The sequence below is a fragment of the Cibotium barometz genome, chromosome 60, assembly GCF_041138505.1.
Source record: "Cibotium barometz isolate CiBa-2024 chromosome 60, ASM4113850v1, whole genome shotgun sequence".
Taxonomy (NCBI): Eukaryota; Viridiplantae; Streptophyta; class Polypodiopsida; order Cyatheales; family Cibotiaceae; genus Cibotium; species Cibotium barometz.
Window position 1 is genome coordinate 24733693 of NC_141105.1, and position 23949 is coordinate 24757641.

General features: G+C 43.6%; 1 protein-coding gene across 2 annotated transcripts in view; it reads right to left on the reverse strand.

The window, feature by feature from the left end:
• Positions 1–4280: 4280 nt before the first annotated feature.
• The window catches only part of LOC147605160 (chromatin remodeling protein DDM1-like), an 80013-nt gene continuing 60344 nt past the window's right edge, over positions 4281–23949 (reverse strand). For both annotated transcript variants that reach the window (XM_086793764.1, XM_086793763.1), the window contains 3 exons: positions 6401–6478; positions 5105–5164; positions 4281–5004 (listed from right to left, as the gene is read on the reverse strand). In XM_086793764.1, the coding sequence (XP_086649890.1) occupies positions 4528–5004; positions 5105–5164; positions 6401–6478 (615 nt within the window). In that variant the 3' untranslated portion in view covers positions 4281–4527. The remainder of the gene's footprint in view (positions 5005–5104; positions 5165–6400; positions 6479–23949) is intronic.

Sequence of the window (23949 nt, forward strand, 5' to 3'; positions counted from 1 at the left end):
AAGTAGAGGAAGTAATTAGCACTAATGACAAACAATACTAGAGAGTTGATCCAACACACAAAAATTTCATTAGATGGGGGACCTTTAAATAGGCTTAGCTACATCATCATTAGCCCACTGGCTTAAGCTTAATCCTCACCTATCATCTGCTCACCTCCCTTGATTTATTCAAAGTTGATTAAAAACTTTTATGCACATCCAATGCCCACTTGTAGGCGCCTTCTTCTTGGGAATCTACCATGCCTGGTAACACCTTTTAAGGTTTACATTGCTTCTTAAAATTTACCAGTGTGATTTCTCATAACCTTAACAACCTTTTATCTCTAAGGTGTATACTCCTTCTCAAGTACCCTTCATCACTTATTTTCTAGCATTTTCTTTTAAGTGATGAATCCCTATCATCATATATGTATTGGGTCTACTATCTCAAGTCATTTGCTAGAGTGGTCCACCTCAATTTTCCTTTTGGGCTACAATGTGTTGACTTTGACTTGGAACTTTACACCATAGGTGGGAATAGGGTTACAAGTAGATGTAGGTGTCCTTATTAGATTCTTTTAAAAGAGAACTAGTATATGAGTCTCGATTTCATTTCTTGAAAGTCTTCTCCTTCCCTTCTCTTCAGTATTCATATTTGCTTCAGCTCATAGTCAATGCTAGTAGTCAATTTCTATCACAATAGTGACACTTCATCTTGATCTTGTTTCTCACTCCTAATACACTAATGACAATGTTAGAGAGTTGATCCAACACACACACAAATTCAATTAGATGGGAGGCCTATAAATAGGTTAAGGTAAATCATTATTATTCCATGGATTAAGCTTAATCCTCACCTAAACATGCCCCGATCCTCTTCACCTCCCTTGATTTAAGGCTCATTCAATGTTGAATGAAGACTTTTGTGCACATCACATGCCCACTTGAAGAGGTTTACATTGCATCCTAACATTTACTTGTGTGATTTCTCATAACCTTAGCAACCTTTTAACTCTAAGGTACATACTCCCCCTCGTTTCCAAGTATCCTTCATCACGTAACTACCCATTTTCCTTGAGTATGACCACTATAGGAAATAACCATAACTACCGAATAACTCAAGTGATAAACTTGGCCTTTAGGAAACTATCAATCTCCTTCCTCACTTTTGTTAGCACAGTTAGGGTTCATGTTATATCTCTACATCCTAATGGCTCAACAAAGGGAGGGCTTTAGAGGGATCCTATTTTCCCATTTATTCTTCAAAATATTTAGGCTCTCGGGTTTAGCTCTCAAGTTTCTTGGTCCTCGAGTATGCCCCATTCTTGTGTCTCTTGCGCTTCTCTTTCACGTGACTTTGTAACTCTCGAAGATGGTGTATTCCATTGCTCCTCTTGTTTCTTTATGTTAGTTGCCATTGTGAGTATCTCCCCCCACTGGGATAATGTCTATGGCCATCAATCTTTCCTTAATCTCTATTATTGTATACTATGCATATGCTAGCGTCCCTCTCCACATGTAGGAGATTTGTGGAAGTGGTGATACCGTGCCTAATGATTCCTAGAATTAGCTTATTATTGTCTCAACAAACATGTAGAACAGAGGCTATCCTTAGGCACCATCTACTGAGTAGTATTAAATAAGATGTACGTCCATCACAATGAAGTTAACACAAAATTATATCCCCTCAAGATCCTGTCAAGTTAGCCGAGTACATTCTTGTCACTCCTTGGGTCTTTGTGCCTTACGTTTAAAGCTTGTCTCATCAGCTCACATAAGTAAAAATGTGCTCGGGTGTGCATTGATGGTGTAACCACTTTTGAGCCCTCTCTCATAGAGTCTCATGACAATAATCTAGAGACTTCCCTTCTGATGTCCTTCAACCAAGCCCATCTCTCGAAGCCTTAAATATGGATCCTTGGACCCTTCTTCTTATCACCTTTGTACGTCGATGCTCATAATCCTAAGAAGATAATATTAGGGAGTTTGAAAAATTCCCATTACTTTGGGAATCAACTTTTCAATATGCTTTTTTAGTGTATCTTTAGCATATCAAATCCAAAGTTATCGAAGAAAAATGTGGATTTAGAACTTACTCTCCAAGAGCTTTCCAATGTCAAATGAGCTGCTTAAAAGAATTCACCATGCCCCTAGCTTTTTTATCTTGCAATATCTAGGGGTCGCTTTGCTAGAGAGCCTCTCACCAACACAACGAGCTTGATGTACCCCAAATCACTTCCCTTGGCCTCAATCAATCCCATATTCGATTACAAATGAAAAATAATATTGTCCTATTTAAAGAAGAATCTAAAACCTAATTCTAATTGACGATACTATCTTATAAATTCATTATCATAAAGCACTTAATACTTCACACATTCTACGAAGGAGAGAACTAGGTTAATCTCTAATCTTCTCATAAATAAAGACCATAAAAAAGATACTTAAAGAGAAGCCTAAGATTCTTGTTCTAAACAATATATTGTAAGTATTGTGATAAGAGATGCATAACAAACTACAATACTAGGTAAAAAGGGAAACTATCAATTAATCTACGAAGACACTAATGGACATAGAAGGTGAGATTACATATGCCTAGCAAGCCTATAGATTTGTCTTCAAAACTTATATAATTATGCAAAAATTTCATACTTGTGAATATATTTGCATAAGACACAAAATTATCCTTTGTCTTAAAGTACTTGGGATCTTTGATGTGTAGTTTAACCTTGACCAAGTGTGTGTAATAGTGACCAAGTGTTTGTGGCCATCAAGATGGAAACTCTTTGGTACATAAGTCTTTGTATGCATGACATGGTGCCCTTCGAGCACTACTTATCACTCGTTCTTAAACTTGGCCTTGTCCAATGTTTTTGAAGAAACATGTAAAGAGTTATAAATTCAAAACAAAGGTATAACAAGGGTACATGACCAACTCATCAAGGGGAAATGCAAGCAAGAAAAAGAGTGAGAGCCAGTCCCTCTTAATTTCATAATATGCTTGGCATCTTATCTTGGTAACAAATAACTAGGTCCCCTCTAGGGACTACTAGAATCTTTGAGTTAATGCATGTAGTTATCGAAGATGTTGAAAAGGCGGCAACACATTTATAAAGAGCCCATGTGTTTTCAAGAACTCCACTAATCTAGCATATCCATTCTTAATCCCTTCTGCAACAAGGAGCATGGATGACGATAGGTATAGCCTTATCAATGTCACTACCTACGTTGTGTATCAAGGCTACAAACTTGCATGCCTTGTATTAGTAACAGACTAAATTAAAAATATAAGCTCAAGAGAACAACTACAGATTCTAGCACAAATTGGAGTTTATTACACGCATCATGAGTTCGAGTTTGTGTGACCAATGCATTGGTAAGATATGAGATGTATATTGGTGTGGTTAATGTGTTTGAGCATATTTTACATTGTTATGTTGGGATTGATTGTATGGATTCTAATTAATTATTATAACTGACGAATGTGACTTAATAATTTAATTAATCCAAGGAGGGGCTTCGATTGGACATCCTGAAAGTCAACTTCCTCCAAGCATGCTGGCAAAGAACACAACTCCTACGTCTTGTGCCTTCACTTCCTATCCCCCTCAATGGTGAAAGTGAGTTTTGTCATCTCTAATAGACAGTCTAGAAGACCAAGAGCATAGTCCTGCCATGGTTAGCATGCAAGTAGATCTTATACTAGTGCCATGCATACAAGTGTCCTTGCAGCTCTTCGTGCTACATCATCTGCACTGGTTAGAACCTTGACTAACAAGGAGACCTTGCCAAAACTTGCTAGTGAATCTATAGTTGGTGTTCAAAATGGGTGTGGGCACACTTGCTCTCAAAGTTTTTGTGATATTTGTGCATAAACACTAGTGACTTGCCCTGGTGGTAAGATCATGGCTCAAACAAACTCATCTTCCACCACCTTTGGGCATCGTGCATTGTTATCACATCTACTTTTAAGATAGCACGTTGCTTCAATCTATGGTGACATTGTACAACCCTACAAACACCCCTTTATTTTTCATCAACATATTAGAGCACCTAGTTTGAAAAGTGGGAAAACTCTTTGAGAGTTCTTAGTAGTATATACTATCACAAAGTAGTATATACTATTCTGGAAGCATACATAAGCAACCTTTAGTGCTCTTACTCCATGCTGGGACTCATGCCACCAATTTAGTGATATAAGTATATCTGGTATTGTTACGTCATTCTTTTGTTAGCACTCCACATGAGTCCACCAGGGACATCTACCCACTCCACCCAGAAGTCACCACAAAAGGGCAAGATAGCCAATAAAAATCCAAGATTAAGTAAAAGGGGCCAAATGTTAAGAGTTACTGGAAGATCAAAATTTTCCTATCTCCTCTTCAACCCATCGTGAGAAGGATAAATGTAAGGTTCAGCAAAAATGTTTACCCCACCACCTTGCCTTCAAGAAACATCCTTTACCTCTCTCTGAAACCATTTCAATCAAGTATCTGCACCAATCTACTATCACAATTCACTATCATATGCAGCAATTTGGAACAAGGCCTAGTCAATAATCACTATCTCTTTCAAGCTAGACCAGTTTGTTCCATTTTTGACACCCATGAGAGTTTTCAACGAAGGATTTGACTCATGGAGGTTACATAGGGAAGGCTTTGTTTCATGCATGTCGTCCAGTGATGGGTTTAATTGCTTGACAGTATCCAATGGACGCTTTTGTTCATGCAACTCTTCGAGACACTGCTTGGATTCATGAAAATGAGGTGGTAGCACTCCTTTGGCTGAGTTGTGAAATTCCACTGCAGGATCCAATACCATCGTAGAAATATCCTTCTTTTCAACCTTCTCCACAGCCTTGAATTCAGCCCCACCTGAATGTGACAAAACTTTGCTTTTACTTCCCTCTGAGATGTAACCTGGCTGATTTTCTCCTCTCTCTGCAGGGTTCTGCAACTCAGCAGTCCCATTTTCTTGAAGTTTTGCTAAGTATCCACAGTAGCTGCAGCAGTGTATAAAGTATGCCTACACAGCTCAAGGGACAGAAATAGCTAAATGTCAGGACATTTTACACACCATATTGTGTGAATGATAATACAACAAGATTGTAAAAGAGATAGCACACCTGTGAAGGATGTACTTGACCGAGGTTCTGAAAGCGTTCACAGCTACCAACAAGTTCCGCCTGCACGACCATTTGCCAGAATATGTGGTTTCACTAAAAGATTCCTAGTTGGAAACACAAATAAAATATATGGAGGAAAAGCCACCTCTGTAGCTCTTCCATAAACCCTCGTGTGTAAAGTCAAACCTTAGGGCACTCACATGCAAGAGATGTGATACCAAAGGGTACTTACACCTGAGCAAAGCACCCTATGAATGCATGGCAGGCATACATCGATAAAAAAACTTTAGGTCGGGGGGAGGCTAGCATTGTTAGGTTACACCCCTATTATGAAAATTTTGAAGACGAGCACCCTATTGTCTTTTAGCCTTCTCTTGGAACACCTAGTAGTATCATGAAGAACATTCACAGCTTCCCACCAATCTGGTTGACCTACCTCTGGAACTAGCACTCCTTTTATTTGCCATAGATGAAGTAACACCTGCTCAGTCTAAGCTGTCTCCCACTCTCTGAAACATACACGGGATCATCCTCCCTACCACCAATCAAAGGCACCCACCCTGCCCTCATTTTTGTTTCTTCCTGCTTGTCTGTTGCCATATTCCACGCTTCTCTGTGCTCTAATCTGGCTTACTTCTGCCCACCTCTGCTGTCCCTTCTAGCTCTTATTTCGGGTTTCCTTCTCTCTGCTCTAAACTGACTTACTTCTGCCCACCTCTGCTGCCCCTTCTTGCTCTTATTTCTGGCTTCCCTTTCCAAACTGCACAGAACTCTGCTGTCACAGTCCAAATTGAACTTTTAGCAGCCTTCTCTTTCCTTCCAATTCTACCCACACCCAACCTCAATTGCCTTCACTCCGTATTAATCTATTCTGCTAGTGACCTGCTCTCAGATAACCTCGGGTGTACACCCACAGATCCACCCTGATTCTCAACCTTCTAGGGGCCTGCTGATTTGAGTGCCACACGGACCGGCACACAAACTTCCTTAAAACAGTCAAGGTTTGGCTGGTTGGGGCGGCTTGACAGTGTTAACAGCAACTAAGCCATCCCAGCCCCTGTGAATGTGCATGGTCTTATAGAAGAGAAACTTATTCCATTAATCCCATCTTGATCAATATGAAAGCCAAGTATCACCCCAGATGAGCAAACAAATTTGAAGAGCCCCCATTGAAATATCTACACCACTCTGGATCCCACTCGCTTATGATTTTGTGCACGTGTGAAATTTGTCATGCCAGCCTTGATAAACAAAGTAATCTTCAAGAAGCGCATTTCAAAAATTTAATTTCCTTACCTCTGCTGGAAGGTCATCTTCACAGTAAGCGTTTGGACACATTTCGCAACGAAACAAGAGTCCACCAACCGCTGCAGCCTGTAGAAAAGTCAAAATCATTTAATCAGTTACTTGATACATACCGAAAGAAACAATTGCCAGGTGCATTCCACCTACTGGGGATGGTTTTGACTATCATAATTGCACTTAAATTAAAAGAAAAATAGAACGACTGCTTTAGGGTTGGTGCCATGCTGATGCTCCTTTTTTTAATCTTAGTCCTCTGTCACTTGCCACACAACCCCCCTCTCCTCCTCTATAGGATCTAAAGCTTATTGAAACCCTAAAATCTGAGGGAAGAAAAGAAAGGGACACGAGATCCACAAATGCTACATTGTTCTTCTATGATCCACCAAGAGGGTGCATGCTCCCTGAAATACTTGAGGAGTTGCTTTTTGAAAAAGCGGGTTTTAGCTTTTTGATCCAATTCGATGCCCTCAGCTTTTGGTCAACAAAGTTTGACTTTTGCTTTTTCTTCCTTTTGACCTAGATGAGTGCTTTTTCCAATTCCAACTTTAGGAACCCAATTTCCATGTGTCCATCATCTTGTCCATGTGTCTGGGCATGAGTTCTATCATGTGAAAAGAGCATGGAGGACCAAATACATCACAATTGTCCTCAACTGTGGCATGCATATGATCATGGTACTAGCCCCATCTGGTGCTCTTGTGCATCTAGTCTTTTCTCATATATGTGGTGCCTTTTGCTCATCTGGCAACATCTTTATGCCTTTCTTTGACCAATGTCCTTGTTCTTGATGATACAGATTCTTCATGGCCTATAATAGGGGTTAGATATAATAAATGTATACTTACCTCTGCAAAAACTAGACACAAGCTAGTCAACAAAGTATGCATCATTCGCGTCTACTAGGTATTCCAAGTGCTGCGCAAGTAGTCTAGAGCCCAGTGGACTATCACATGCCATAAATCCAAGCATTGTCCACTTATCAATAACAGCACACAAAATCAAAGAAATTCAAACATACATCAATATGCAATGCACAAGTAATGATCCTTCTATTCATGGATTGTCGTGTCTGGTTTCATCAAAACCGTCCTAAGCCATCTGGTCACTAGGACTACTTAGACTGGTCTCTAGGACCACCCAAGAGTTTAGGACCGCCCGAGAGTTCATAAATAGTCATCTAGGCCATCTGGTCGCATTGACCGCCCAACTATGAAATCCAATACAGCCATCTAGTCGCAACGATCGCTCGACTGCAGAGTCCAATATAGTCATCTGGGCCAGCTGGTTGCAATGACCGCCCGACTACAAATGTCCGCATTATTGCCGTCCAATGGGTCTTCTGGCATCGTTGCCTCCCATATACAAAGCTTGCTCCTTGGGTTTTCTGGCATCATTGCCACCCAAACTAGGGCATGTCTACTCAAGACCATTAAATAAGCAAGATAATGATCAATTCCATTTTAGTATAAATATATACAATGAAGAGAGCTAGGACTACAATCCCTCCCTCTTAAATCTGTCTTGATCACAAGACGTTTCAAGCCTGTACTTCAAATATATCTTGACTAACTGCTTCCTCATAAGCTCGAAGAATATCTGAGCAGTCTTTTAAGTACTCTTCTGGCATCCATAGGCGAATAGTTCTTAAACTTCAAGAGGAATTTCCTGACCACTGTCTTTCCTCTTTTTCTCACGGTATGGAATACAAGTTGTTCCGCCTGTAAGATTTCTTCATGTTCTTCCACTTTAGGTGGATCCTCCAATACAGACTCCTTTGGGGGTAGTCTTCTATATGGCTTCAATCAATTGACATGGAAGGCATTATGTATCCTCTAATGATCTAGAAGGTCCAAACGATAACATACATCGTTGATCTTCTTGATAACCTGAAAAGGTCCATAACTCCTTAGCTTTTGACTTTCCAAGTCTTGCCTTTTCAAATCGTAGTAATACCCAATCCCCTTCTGAATGTCCTCTGAAACAATCCTTGTGATCTTGTGAATGTCCTCTGAAACAATCCTTACTACTTGATGGTATCCACTCTTCAAATCAATCGTGCTGAAAATAGTGGCTCCATCCAATCTATATCCACAATATCATCAATCCTAGGAATATGAAAACTGTTCTTTAAAGTGATCTTAGTAAGAGCCCTCTAATCAATGCACATACTCCAAGAACCATCCTTTTTCTGAACCAATAAAATTGGGGAGCAAAAGGTGATGAGCTAGGTCGAATCAAACTCTTTCCAAAAGCTTTGTCACTTGTTTCATAATCTCCTCTTGTTGAGCTTGACTCACTCAATAAGGAGGCCTATTATGTCAATCTTGTGATCTTCTAATCTCTTTGGAGATAGCTCTCTTGGAAGACTATCTGCAAAACAATCCTCATACTTCTTTAGGAAGTCTTTCCTTTCATGATCAAGAGTTGAGTGTTTCATTACCCTCAGATTCCTTTGGATCGCTTACATATATAAAGTACGAAGAAATAGATTGCTTTATTGCTTTAGGAACTTGTACATGACTAATGAGTGGAATGGAATTCCCCTCGACTTCTACATCAAAAGTTACATTCTTGTCTTTAAAAGGAAACCTAATCTTATTTCCAGCCCAATCAATGGCCGGATCTATCTTCTTGTGGCGACGCATACCCAAAATCACATCACAATGTCTAATTTTACCAACCACAAAGTTCTCGTGATCCACATAGTCTCCAATCTGTAAGCTAAGCTTTCCCAAAATAAGAGTCACCTCGGTCGACATTCCTTCAAAAGCGGCACCTATTGTAATAGGAGTTCTGAACCTATCGGGAGGGAGGTTCATGGCCTCAACCACTCGTGGATGGATGTAGTGGTGTATAGCAACACTATCGAAGTGGATAAGTATTGGTTGGTTTGTCACTTTGCCCCAAGCTTTGAGGAGTTACCTCTTCTCTGGTGGAGTATCATCTTGATGTTGAAGTTCTTTAGGTAATGCATTACTTTAGGATGGTTTGGCTTCTTGGCTCGATTTATCAAGACATTTTGCAGGCATACGTTCTTTCTTTCCACATTGGAAACATTTACCTTCTTTGACATAATCCTCGAGTTGCTTGCGGGATAGCTTCTTTTGGTACAATGGGAGTTTTTCATCATTTTTGTTCTTCTTTTCTTGTGGCTCGTTTCTTGCTTGAGATCCCCCTTTGGAATTCTTCTTTTGAGATGAGTCTCAATTCTAATTCTTTGATTTGCCCAACATCAAAGGCATATATAGAGCTTCTGCTTGCAAGGTTTTGTCTTGGGCTTCTTCCAAGGTTTTTGCTCCCATCATATAGATTGCTTAATAAAGGTGGCTCTTTGATACATTAGTGACACCAGCCTTGATGTATGCAGCAGCGGTTTGGGCACCAAGACTTGCAGCCTCCACATGGGTACAGCTGGAGAGACGGAGCTTGATGCTCTCGAGGATGATACGCAGCAAACCATCCGTCCCGCACGACATTGTTCGAGCTGAGTTTGCCGCACCACCTATGAAAATTGATTTTCAATGAATGACATGAGCAACACACTACGATATACAGACCAACTATAACTTTAATGGGTGATATCGTGTTGTATCATGCCATGACATGAGACAGAACCAGAAGCAATATAACTAGCACACGAAACAGATAATCAAATGTAATACAATGCGATGAGTTGAATAGACAATAGATACATCAATCATATCATGTTGTGAGACGAAATAGCACATGGAAAATAATCACATGTAATACAATGCAATATGTTTGACAAACATGAGATGTATCAACCATACCGCGTTGTGATGAGCTAGCACATGGAAAAGAATCATATGTAATACAATGTGATATGTTTGACAAAGGGTTTAACTAGAAACCAAGCAAGCAAGGACCAAGAAAGGATCAGACGATCTCCTTTATGTACAGGATAAGGGAGATGCCCACAGAGAGATTATCCCGCCGAGCTTTTGAGGCATCCAGACAGCTGGCCGAGGCTGGACACATTGGATCTTGGTATGCACACATGCTACAGTGGTTCTCACATCATGGGATAGAAATTGAGCGGTTGCCACCTTTTCAGTATGATCAATCTGCTCCACGGGGTTATCTCTCTCTCAATGAGAGGAACAGAGTGATGAGACATGACACATGGCAGCACTACATACAGGAGACATGTACAGCACCAGAGAGCCCACTACCACTGCAGATGCTGTATTACAAAGACCACTTTATTAACATCTCAAGGGATGGGTTTATGCAGCGACCGCTGTATACATGCCACAGCTCTCGCGTTGCTATTGGACAGCTGCGAGTCTCATCACATCAGCTAGAGATAGAGGCTAGGAGAGCGGCACGGGTTCCCATAGCCGAGTGGATATGCAGATTGTGCCGCGAGGATGTGGAGACTGAGGATCACTTTGTATGTAGATGTAGAACCCACCAGGGGGTCAGAGATAGTTATGCAAGATTGTTTGAGGAGCACTCTCGGACCAGCGATAGCTTGGCAGACTACTACTAGAGCTTCATAGTTCTCGAGAGAGACTCCTCCAAACACCCGCTCCCACTAGGGGTGGGAGACAGTCCTAGCTCACAGATTTCTTCCAGAGAGCTATGCCAGTGCTAGCTGATGTACCACGTGGGGTGACCGCACAAAGAGCAGAGGAATTGAGAGCCAGGAGGAGACCTAGACAGACTGGACACAGAGCACCCCGATTCCGTCACCGAGAGATAGCAGCCATCCGGATGAGACACCAAATGGAGACACAAGAGAGGCTAGCTCGCTTTCATTCAGACTCAGGGTACATGTTCACACCACTCACAGCCTCAGCATCGACGATGTATGATATCTTATATCCCTCTTATGGCACTGGATGGAGTTAGACATAGATCTGCATAGCATGCTTGTACTACCCCTTCAGCGTATAGAGATGCATCTTGCCTTAGCACTCCATCCACATCTCCACCCCCCTTTATATTGTTTATATATGGGCTCCACCGATCCATGATGATTCATGGTTGTATCCAAACACATGCACACTTTTTCTTTTCTTTCTTTTCCTTTTCTTCCGATGACCGGAAGAACACAGTTGTATTATTTTTTGTCTCATAGGCCGACTTTGGCGTCTCATAGACATTAATATATCTTTCTTTCTTTCTCTCCCCCCCTCCCGCTTTTTTCAGTATGATCAATCTGCTCCACGGGGTTACCTCCCTCTCAATGAGAGAAACAGAGTGATGAGACAGGACATATGGCAGCGCTACATACAGGAGACATGGACAGCACCAGAGAGCCCACTACCACCGAAGATGCTGTATTACAGAGACCACTTTATCAGCATCTCTGGGGATGGGTTTATACAGCGACCGCGGTATATGGATGTATACATGCCACACAGCTCTCGCGTTGCTATTGGACAGCTACGAGTCTCATCACATCAGCTAGAGATAGAGGCTGGGAGAGCGGCACGGGTTCCCACAGCCGAGCGGATATGCAAATTGTGCCGCGAGGAGGTGGAGACTGAGGATCACTTTGTATGTAGATGTAGAGCCCACGAGGAGGGGTTCAGAGATAGTTATGCGGGATTGTTTGAGGAGCACTCTCGGACCAGCGATAGCTTGGCAAACTACTACTAGAGCTTCATAGTTCTCGAGGGAGACTCCTCCAGACACCTGCTCCCACTAGGGGTGGGAGACAGTCCCAGCTCACAGTTTCTTCCAGAGAGCTATGCCAGTGCTAGTTGATGTACCACGTGGGGTGACCGCACAGAGCACAGAGGAATTGAGAGCCAGGAGGAGACCTAGACAGACTGGACACAGAGCACCCCGACTCCGTTACCGAGAGATAGCAGCCATCCGGATGAGACACCAGATGGAGACACAGGAGAGGCTAGCTCGCTTTCATTCAGACTCAGGGTACATGTTCACACCACTCACAGCCTCAGCATCGGCGATGTATGATATCTTATATCCCTCTTATGGCACTGGATGGAGTTAGACATAGATCTGCATAGCATGCTTGTACTACCCCTTCAGCGTATAGAGATGCATCTTGCCTTAGCACTCCATCCACATCCCCACCCCCCTTTATATTGTTTGTATATGGGCTCCACCGATCCATGATGATTCACAGTTGTATCCAGACACATGCACACTTTTTCTTTTCTTTCTTTTCCTTTTCTTCCGATGACCGGAAGAACACAGTTGTATTATTTTTTGTCTCATAGGCCGACTTTGGCCTCACGTAGACGTTAATATATCTATCTTTCTTTCTTTCTTTCTCTCTCTTTATCTCTCGTATACATGGTTGCATTTGTCACTGCATGCTCCGTTGGGCTTACTGTGGTATCAGAGCAAGATTTCTGTTGAAGAAATCTTTTCTGGGGTGACAGAACCACGTCGAGAGTTGAGGGAGACCAAGGACCTCAAGAAGGAAACAACTTTGAAGACAACCAAAGACATCTAGAAGAGATCCAAGGCCGCAAGTCTGTCTCTCATGAGACCGCAATCATGACATCAACTGAATATAGAGAATTTCAAAAGTTCAAAACTAGTACCGAAATCCAAAATTTGATGTTTCCAAATATCTACAAAAGCTCTTTGTTCTCAATCCGCACAAAAACAAACCCAAGGGATTCACACCAAGGTATGTATATGAGAAAGACATTGAGCTTTATGATTCGAGAATGTTTATTATATCAAAAGGTCAAGTTTGATCGACAAACACTAGCAAGATTATTGCACCCATTGAATGATCTATGGGAGAATATTACTTTGGATTTTATCTTTGGATTGCCAAAGTTAGGGAAAGACGATATATGGACCTTTCAAGATACCAAGAAGATCAACCATGTATATCATCAATTGGACCTTTCAGATCATTGGAAGATATATAATGTTTTCCGTGACAGTTTATTGAAACCATGAACAGGTTATCCCCAGAAGAACTTGTTTTGAAGAATCCACCAAGGGTGGAAGAGCCAAAACAGATGGTGTTTCATTCTGTGAGAAAAGGAGGAAAGACGGTGGTCAAAAAGTTCCTCTTGGAATTCAAGAGTTATTTGCTCTTGGACATGAAATGGATGCCAGAGGAGTATTTCTAGGACTATCCAGATATACTTCGAGCTTATGAGCATTGAGAAAGTGGTTGGTCAAGATGTATTTTAAGTACAAATATGGATGTCTTGCGATCAAGATTGATTTAAGAGGGAGGGATCATACCTCTAGCCCTCTTCACTGTATATATATTGGACTTGAATTGATCATTATTCTGCTTATAATGGTTATTTGGACATGTTCTAGTTTGGGTGGCAACGATGCCAGAAAGCCCAAGGAGCAAGATTTGTATATGGACGGCAAGATGCCAGAACAAGATTTGTATATGGGAGGCAACGATGCCAAATGACCCATTGAATAGCAACGATACCCGAACCAGATTTATGTATGGAAGGCAACGATGCCAAATGACCCATTGGACGACAACGATGCCAGATATATTGGACTTTGCAGTCAGGCGGTCATTGCAACTAGATAGCCCAGATGACTGGATTGGATTTTGCAGTGAGGCAATCAATGCGACCAGAGGGCCCAAATGACTGTATTGGATTCCGCAATCGGACGGTCATTGCGACCAGATGGCCTAGATGATTGTATTGGATTTCGTAGTCGGGCGATCATTGCAACCAAATGGCCCAGATGACTGTATTGGATTTCAAAGTCGAGCAGTCAATGTGACCACATGGCCCAGATTACTATCGGTGAACTCTCGCGCAGTCCCACTGACCAGATGGCCTTGAGGATAGTCTGAACGGTCCTAGTGGCCATATGGCTCAACACGGTTTCGATGAAACCAAACAAGACAATCCATAAATAGGAGGATCATTACTTGTGCATTGGATACTAATGTATATTTGAATTTCTTTGACTGTGTGTGCTGTTTTTGATGTATGGACAATGCTTGGATTTATGGCATGTGATAGTCCACTGGGTCTTCAGACTGCCTGGAATACCCAGTAGACGCGAAGGATACATACTTGTTTGTTGACTAGCTTGTGTCTAGTTTTGGCAAGAGGTAAGTATGCATTTATTTTATCTAACACATGTGACAGGCCATGAAGATGTCATCGAGAACAAGGACATCGGTCAAAGAAAAGACATTGAGATATTGCCAGATGGGCAGATGACACCATAGATATGAGGAAAGACCAGATACATAAACTCACCAAATGGGACTAGTACCTTCAAACATATGGAAGTACTTCATGTACTTGGAACACACGGATATACATGGAACATATGGATGTGCTTGGAACACTTGCAATCCGCAGTTGAGGACAACTGCGATGTAAGAGGGAGGGAATGTAACTATTTGGCCCTCCTAGCTCTATTTCACATAATGAAATCCATGCCCGACCACCAGACAGGTGGAAGAAGACATGGGGACAAGGTCCATAAGGATTGATTAAGAAAAAGCACAATTCTTGGAGAAAAAGCAAGAAAAACCAAAACGTCAAATAAGGTTGACCACGAGCCAAGGGCACCATTGGCAAGAGGCGACTAAGCCAGACCAAAAAGCTAAAAGCCGCTTTCTCAAAAAGCAACTCTAAGGCCAAAAAGCAAGGCCCTGAAGTTGTAAAAGCACAAATCAAGAATTTTGACTATTATTAATAATATTTAATAAAAAGACAAAAGTATTACTTTTTGGCAAAAAGCAAGGCTTCCCGAAGTATAAAAGAAGCATGGGCCTCTCTTGAGCATGAAGTTGAAGAAGAACCTCTTCATCGCATTGCCATCTTCGTTCAAGTGTGGAGATTATCTTCTTCATCATCATCTATGAACCAAATCATGGAGTTTTTAATTGCTACCCGCTGATTTTAGAGTGCCTCCAGCAACTGCACTGCCATGCTACCATCTTTCCGTGCGACTGTATGAACAAAAAGTTTCAAAAACCCTAAAACTGCTCAAAAAACCCTAAAAACTGCTTTTTGGAAGTTTTTATCGGCCAAAAACCATTAAAACAGGTTTAATATCTGTTTTCTTGCCAGAAAGAGCTTCTCTAGGGTTTTCATCATCAACAAGGCTATAGGAATTGTGGAGATTATTCATGGGATGAGCGAGTGGATTTAGAGCTTGGACATGGAACTTGGACATAGAGCTTGGACATGGAACATGAAGCTTGGCCATGGAAGCTTGAACTTGAGCATAGACATGAAGAACTTGGACATAGAGCTTGGTAATAAAGCTTGGACATGAACATGGAACACAGAGCTTAGACATGGAGCTTGGATTTTGGACTAGGATTTGGATTTGGATTTGGATTTCATTGGACTTGGAATCCATTGGATTTGGATATTGGATCTGGTACTAGCCTGGTGAGAGATACTTGTGGGTCATCCCCATGGTGTGCTCGACATCAAAGATCTTGTGCTTTGACATCGGCATTGACTTGGATATCCTACATCGGCATATTTGTTTGTTTTGTATTCATTGATTGTATTGATCTTGGCCAACGTGCCCGTGGATTATTCCTAAATAAATTCCTGAAAGGGGACGAGGCCTGTTCCCCGCTCAATGTGGTGTATTGTGCAAGATCCCCATTCCCTTTTCTCTCTCCCCTCTCTTTATATTTTTATCTCTTGGACATGTGGTTAAGTCTGTCATTGCACGCCCCGATGGGCTTTACAGAATGAAATTGTCCCAAGCTTGATGCTCAACATGCAACATAAGAGAAAAGCCAGATGTATTATCCTCCCTTGGAGGAGAGATGTTAAAATCTCCACAAACAAAAGCATTCAACAACCACAAATAGGAATTGAAGAAATATCCTTTGCCGCTCATGGGAAGATTGAGATGCATACACTTTTGCAAACTAAAAAATTTCACACATTGCATAATGAAACATCGGCCCAATGAATCATTATATTCAAATGTTGGCTCCAATTCATGTCGCAAAAGAAAAGCAACACGTGAGAATTGTTTACTTCCGGCATAGAAAATGTCATATTGAGCAAAATAAAACTCGCCTCCATACTCATGCTGATTGTGTTCTTGCAAACAAACTATATTTGGTTTCATCATATGTACATAATTCCATAAACATCTCCACTTATGAGGATTGCAAATACCATGTACATTAGGTGACACACTTTATTGAAAGCATCTTATGTACATCACAAAAAAATGAGAGGATTTAACTCTCATCCATATGTGCAGATCCCACGAGTCCCGCACTACATTCCAAACAACATCACGCTTAACAGAGAGCTGAGTACCTCCAGTACAAAATTGAACCCAATCATGTGAGACCGCATTAGCAACAAGATTCGCTTTTGCATTGAGAATATTAGTTGCCAAGGAATCCACATTGTCAGATACAGTCTCTTGAGTCCAAGTCCAATTACGGGTTTGTACAAAGGCGCCTTGAAAGTCTTTTTTGGGACAATCAAACCATCTTGATCCATTATGCTTTTCTCTTTAGACTTGACAATTGGCATAGCCTTACTAGTGGCAGCTTGTTGATGAACCACAGGCAAAGAGCCTCTCACTTTTTCTTGCTGCTTAGGTGAAGTACCAACGGGTGACAGCAAGAATGACATTTGCAAGAGAATTAGAAGGTGAAGCTGATGCCATTAAGAGACTAGACCACAGCTAGTGGTTTATAAATGACAATAGGACATTTATTGGAGATATGCCCAAACTGTTTACATTTAAAGCATGCACCAACAAAAGTGCACCAAATAAGCTCATAGTTCCAATGGCCAATCCCAAGTTGTCTATCATCAATACATTGTATTCCAATAGAGATCGAGGGAACAAGAGATCTAGTTGTATCCCAAAGAATCATAAATGATTTCCATCTTCAGCAAGTCGAGGAGGATAAATACCTTAACCAATGAAGCAACCAACATAGGCAAATGTTCACGGAAATGTTCTGGGAAATGCTTCACTGTGACCCACTCTAGGCATTTATACTTAAATGACACTTTCATAATCCTTATTTGCCGACCACTACAATACATGAACCAACTGAGTGCCAAACATGAGGCAACTTTTTCAACAAAGCTACTTTGTGTTGAGGTTCTTTAAAAAGAACCTCATAAATTGCTCTAGCAGCCCAGTACACACACTCACTACATTTCCCTACAATTATGATTTTATCATTTGTGCCACCTCTTTTACAAGAGGCATCTTGCCCAGAAAGAAGACCACTCTATGACATTTTCAAAGAACTTCTTTAGTGGTGAGACCATCGAGGGAGAGGAATATCAAAACTTGAAATCAAGATCCGGCAATTGCCATTACTATCCACAAAATCATCAATCAACATATCATGAACAAAGCGTTCATCAAGAGAAAGCTCTTGGAACATCAAGAGAAAGCTCTTGGAGAGATTTGCCAAGCTCAGTACAAAGAACCTTGTTCCTGTGCTCATCATTCTTGTGAGCATAATGATAGACCTTGATACTCACATTCTGATCCAAAGCTAACCGGTCTGAAGAAGAAGCCATGCTGAACCACGCAGTGAAGAGATACAAAACTGCTCACTATACACGAAACGGATGCACACACACACACACACTCTCACACTTAGAGCCCGCAGGAGACAGAGGACACCTGGCTTTCGGACACCACGCCTATACCAGAGAGAGATGACAGAGATCAAAGCTCAGTTTCACAGAGAGGGTGCGGAGCGACTGGCTCGCTTTAGAGCACACCCAGGCATGTTCTTCAAGGAGCTATGGACACCCCCTTCACTGATGTATACCATTTTATACCCCCAGTATGGTACAAGATGGAGCTAGCTAGGTTGCATATCATGATTGTATACTCCATGCATATAGTTTTGCATTCTCCTAGTAGTAGAGCTCCATCCCCTGCACACCCAGATTCAGCTTTTTTGTTCAGTACTTTTTCATTTTGTTGGGATGACAGAGGATACCCCATACAGGTACTCCGATTTGTCTCATAGGCCGAGTTCGGTTTTTTGGAAGACGTTAATAAAATCTTTCTCTCTCTCTCTCTCTCTCTCTCTCTCTCTCTCTCACACACACACACACACACACACACACACACTCACTCACTCACTCACTCACTCACTCACTCACTCACTCACTCACTCACTCAGAGAGGAGGAAAAACACGAGACCCAAACGAAGGGGAAAGGAAAGGTGTAGATGACAGGAGGCTAAAGCGAGCAGAGAAAGTGAAAAGAGAGAGGCGACACTCATGGCTCTTGGTCCCAGGTGGCAAGCATTGTTGTCTTGGTGGGTCTTAGTCACAGGCATAAGGCGGCTCTGAGGCGGCGCTGCTATGGAGACGCTCAATTGCAGATCTCAGGTGGCATTCAATCACATGATCTCGCGCAACACACAAAAAGCATGCACTCAAGCGACGCACAGTCGCAAGTCTCCAAACACAAACACACCACACACACACACACCCACCTAGTAAATGAACCAATCTTTCTTTCCAAGAAGAAGGAAGTCTGGACTCTGCTTGAATGCCAACAACAATTAATTATAAAAAGCAGCTCAAATTTCAGCATATCACAACATGAGGAGGCCACGGTGTATGGGAGGTATTTCTTTCTTAGAGCTAGGAGCTGCACATGGTCTCGTTATCTATATAGTGGGATGTCATGATAGCCATCCTCTGACGCCCTCACCTCCTTTCCTCACTCAGGAGATACTAGCACCGTGGACTATCTTATGGGATCTTTGGCTTTGGCACACCTTCTCCCCAACTTCTCCATCCCCTCCCCCCCCCCTCTATGAAGCTGACCATGCCTACCTCTCTTTCACTCTTACCTACGCACCACCTGTCCCTCCACCACCACACCCCATCTCAAATTACACCAAGGTCCATTTTGATCACGAGCTTGACATTATTTACTCCAGCCACATCTACCGCCACCTCCAAGATGTGGAACCTATCATCCCCCTACCCACCCTCACATCATAGCTCACCACCATACTCCACTTCTGCCACTTCTTTCATCTGCACATGACGGTCTACAGCCATGCCACCTTGCGGTTCCATGTCCCAAAATTGTTGGTATGATGACGAATGCAAAGCCACACGCTCCCGTCTTAAGCATGAGGTACGGATTGGAAAAATCACAAAGTGCCAAGTGCAACGGATTTCTCAACGGCTCACCCAATGCAAGAAACAGGAGTTCTACGCTCGGAAAGAGGATAGAGTTATAACGGCTTTTCTTAGGGCCAAACTGCAAAGAGGCCTAGAGGAAACTCCAAAAACATCGCCTCCCCACACCTATCATATACTTGGACACATGGCACTCCTATGCACGCTCCCTCTATCATATCTCCCATCAGCCACCCCTACCCCCACCACCGAATCCCCAGCCCAACACCTCCACCTTCTTCACAAGAGGCATGGTCCTCAAGGCCATTTGTAGACTACATAATGGGCAAGCATGGAATCATGAGGGACTCGTTGTCGAGTACATCTCGCATGCCGATGATACCATGGCACTCCTACTAGCCTACATGTTTAATAGTCCTTTGAGAAGGATTTCCACCCTCTTGGTCCACCAACACCATCACCCCCATTCTCAAAACCGGAGATCATTTGATCCTAATAATTACAAGACGATCATGATTGACAACACATTGCCCAAACTCTATGGATCGGTGCTAGAGACAGAGCTCAGTTCACTTGCAGAGAGACAAGGATGCAGAGCCTCCAAACAAGCAGGTTTTCGAAGGAGCTATTGTACCCTTGACCACATCTTCACCCTCCATGCCATCATCGAGGAGGATAGAGCACGACATCAGAGATTTACTATTTTTTTCCCCGAGAAAAGATCCTTTCATTAGTTTAAAAAAACGCCCACTGGGCTACAAAAACTTTCCTGCTCATAAGAAGGCAGAGCAGAGATCCAATCAAGGCAGCTAGGGAGACTCTCCCTAGGTGTAAAAGGTACAAAGATCAGTACAAATAACTGAGAGCTATATCATACAATAGGAGGGGGAAAAAGCCAAACAAGTGGCCTGTAATGCCAACGGGGGATTCTCGCATGTAGTGTATAGAAGGGGCCGCTGCGCCAAGTGGTGTGGAAGGCCTGGCACCGCAAGATCGTCCCATCCGAGTCGCCCCGGATCAGTTAAACTGTCCGCGCAGGGTGTGAAACAGCTCCTGTCAAATCCCCCAAACAGTCTCTGCTAGTGGTTGCAGTCTCCCCTCAAAGGCCCTGAAACATCGGGCTCTCCAGGTGAACCAGATGGTGAGGTTGCTGAGGAGCTCCCATCGTAAATCCCTCTCCTTTGTCCAAACGGCAGACGAGAAATCTGATGAAGGAACAAGGCGAGGCTGGCCCCTAATGAATCGGATGGCTTGGCTGTCCTGCTCCGTCTCGTATCCCAGAGCAGGCCTTGACGATGTCGACCAAGCAACGGCACCTCACGTATACATGCCCTCTGGAGAGAGGGGGGCCAAAGTGCGCCTCATCCTCAGCCAAATCTGCTGCGCCTGTGGACAGTCCCATAGGCAGTGTCTCTGTGTCTCCAAAGGGTGGCCGCATCGGACACAGGCCGCCGAAAGACCACTGTAGACAAGCCAGGAACCAACTGCAGAGCCCCTGTGGGGAACAAGCCATTGAAAAGTCGAGATCCTGCGTGCCTGTCGACTAGCCTAGAGCGTGGCCTAAAAATCCTCCAGGAACTCTTGTGAGAGTCCCTGTAGCCGCCAATGCTCCGCTGCGGCCGGAGAGACCATCCTCAAAATATGCCTCCCCAACCGAACAGTGTACTGGAAAAAGGTAATCTCTGTGGCCTCGAGGGACGCATAAGGATCATGCCACTAGTACTCGCCAGGGTCCCATTGGTGCCAGGCCAAGGAGCGCGCAGCATATGCCCAAATGCGCCAATCAGAGTCCACATCTGCAGGGTCTGGATCAATATGCCATTTTCGGGGAGCGACGGCCACTACCCGTATCCTCTGAAAGATGCACTCTACAACCAAAGGCGACTCCGTCTCCACTCTCTGAAGTCTGCCCTCATCCTGGATCTCATAGTAGAGGCATCTACCATCCTCAGTGCAAGCTCTGACAGCAATCAGGATCTCCATCTGTGTAAAGGCTCCCATCCACCGTGGGGCCGCTGGCTCGAAAGGCGTGAACCACTCCTCAGTGAGTGCCTCCTGAATGTCATCCCTCATAATCAGCCCCCCTCTGAAGTGACTCATCCTCTCCGCCTGGACCTCCTCTGGGAGGCTGCAAAAGGCCTGCCAGTCTCCAAAACTACGTGCTGGGTCTGCCGCCAATGGTCCCCAAGCTAGACGAGGCCGAGAACCCAGCATATGACCTTGCTCAATGCATACCGCAGGGCTCCAGATGAGCGGCTGTCTGGCCCGCTCGTGATAAGTAGCAGGTCTCTGAGAAAGCCCCTGTCTCAGCAGCTCCCAAGCTCGCAAGATGCTCAAGGCAAATCTGTCCTCCCATCCTCTACTGAGGCCTGTCCTCCTCATCTCTATGAAGATCCATCGTATCTCTGGTGCCCAAGTGCCCCCTGCTGGAGGAGCCCTAGCCTGCAGTCGCTGAAAAAGAAGCTCCTTCCAAGGCTCAGCGCCTGGAAGCAGCCCCCGAACAAAAAGCTTCCCCAATAAGGCTCTACTCTGATCAACTGGATCTATAATGCCCGAGTCCCCCTGGGCCAGCGGAAGAGTAATAACTGCCCAAGCAACCTTAGCCCGAGCTAGCTGACCGTCCTGCCCAGACCAAAGAAAGTTCTTGATCAGCCTCTGTACCTGGCTGATGCAAGAGCTCGAGAAGATCCAGCAAGACGTGATGTACCACATGGTCGCTAAAAGCACCTGATTTGTCACCACCACCCTCCCAGCCAAGGATAGCCGAGCTGTACTCCAATACAAAAGCTTCTTCCGAATGCTCAGAAGAAGCGGGGCGATCTGCTGCTCACGTGACAAATCAAGTCCAATCTGGCATCCCAAATACCGTACAGTTGTGCCAGGAGGAATCCATCTAAAACCCGAGTCTAGGCTTCATGCCGGAGTGGGAGCGCTACTGATCCAAAATGCCACTGTCTTGCGCCAATTGATCAATGCTCCCGAAGCTGCACCAAAAACCTGTAGCGACTGCTCTGCCCTCTGAAGATTGGCCTCCTGGCTCGTGTCATCAGCAAACTCAGAATCGAGCAAGTTCTCTCCCCGGACTGGGAGTTGAAGTCCTCTCAAACCAACCTCCTCTACTGTCAGATACATGCTCATAGCCTCAACAAAGAAGAGAAAAAGAAACGAAACAAGAGGACACCCCTGACGGACTGATCTCGTCAACTCAAAACTTGGCCCCCGTCTTCCTGCCATCAGCAGTTGGCTACAAGCTATGGAATATAGAGCCACCACCCCTCGAATCCAGACTGGCTCAAAACCCAGGCGAAGCATAGTGCCCTCTAGGAAACCCCAATCGACTCTATCGTATGCCTTCTCAAAATCGAGAAGCATAACGACCAGGTCCTCGCCGAGAAATCTAGCTCGGGCCGTCGCCTCCCAGAAGGTGAAAATGTTGTCAACGATACTACGCTCCTTGACGAATCTTGTCGGGGTAGCATGAATCAACTCCCCAAGGAAGGGCTGGATCCTCAAACTCAAGGCCTTGGCCAGGACCTTGTAGACAGTATTGAGGATCGTAATAGGTCTCCACTGCCGAATATCATCAGACACTCCCTCCCCCTTGGGGATAAGAAAGATCAAGCCCTCTGAAAAGCTCTGTGGCATCACCCCAATGTCCAAAACATACTGAAAGCCCCTGCGGAGGCCTGGCCCCAAAATGTCCCAATAGCGCATAAAAAAGGCAAGCGTCAATCCGTCCTCCCCAGGGCAACTATGGCGCGGAAGGACCCTCAAAGACTCAACAAGCTCATCCTCTGAACGAGGCTCACCTAGAATTGATTAGCATGAGTCTTCCCAAGAGCCTGCTTGACTTTGCCATAAGCCTCATCCTAGTCTTGTAAAAACCGATCCGCCTCAAAGTTCTTATCCTTAGTGTGCAAAATGGGTGGAACCTTCTTCCCTCCCTCCACAATTTGAAAAGGTGCCTTGCCCATTGAGGTGTGAATGGTGTTATTATATGCAAACTCTACCCATGGAAGATATTGTTTCCATTTTTCCCTATGATCCTATACATAAAACTTTAAACGATCTAACATTGCTGAGTTGGCAATTGCCCATCAGTCTTGTGAATGAAATGACAATGAGAACTTCAAAGTCGTATGCATATTCTCAAATAGTGCTCTCCAAAACAAGCTAGTCATCCAAGGGTCTCGATCACTGATAATAGAAGTGGGCATCCCATGACACTTGAAGATGTTCACCATGAACAACTTCCAACATTTGCTCTACATTTGTCTTCTTCCTTACTAGGATGAAATGTGCTTGCTTATTGAATCTATCAATAATAGTCCAGATGCCATCAATTCTCCTCCGAGTCCTAGAAAGCTCAAAGATAAAGTCCATAGCAATACTCTCCCATGGTCTATCAAGAATAGGTAAAGGATGAAGTAAACCAGGTGTCTTCT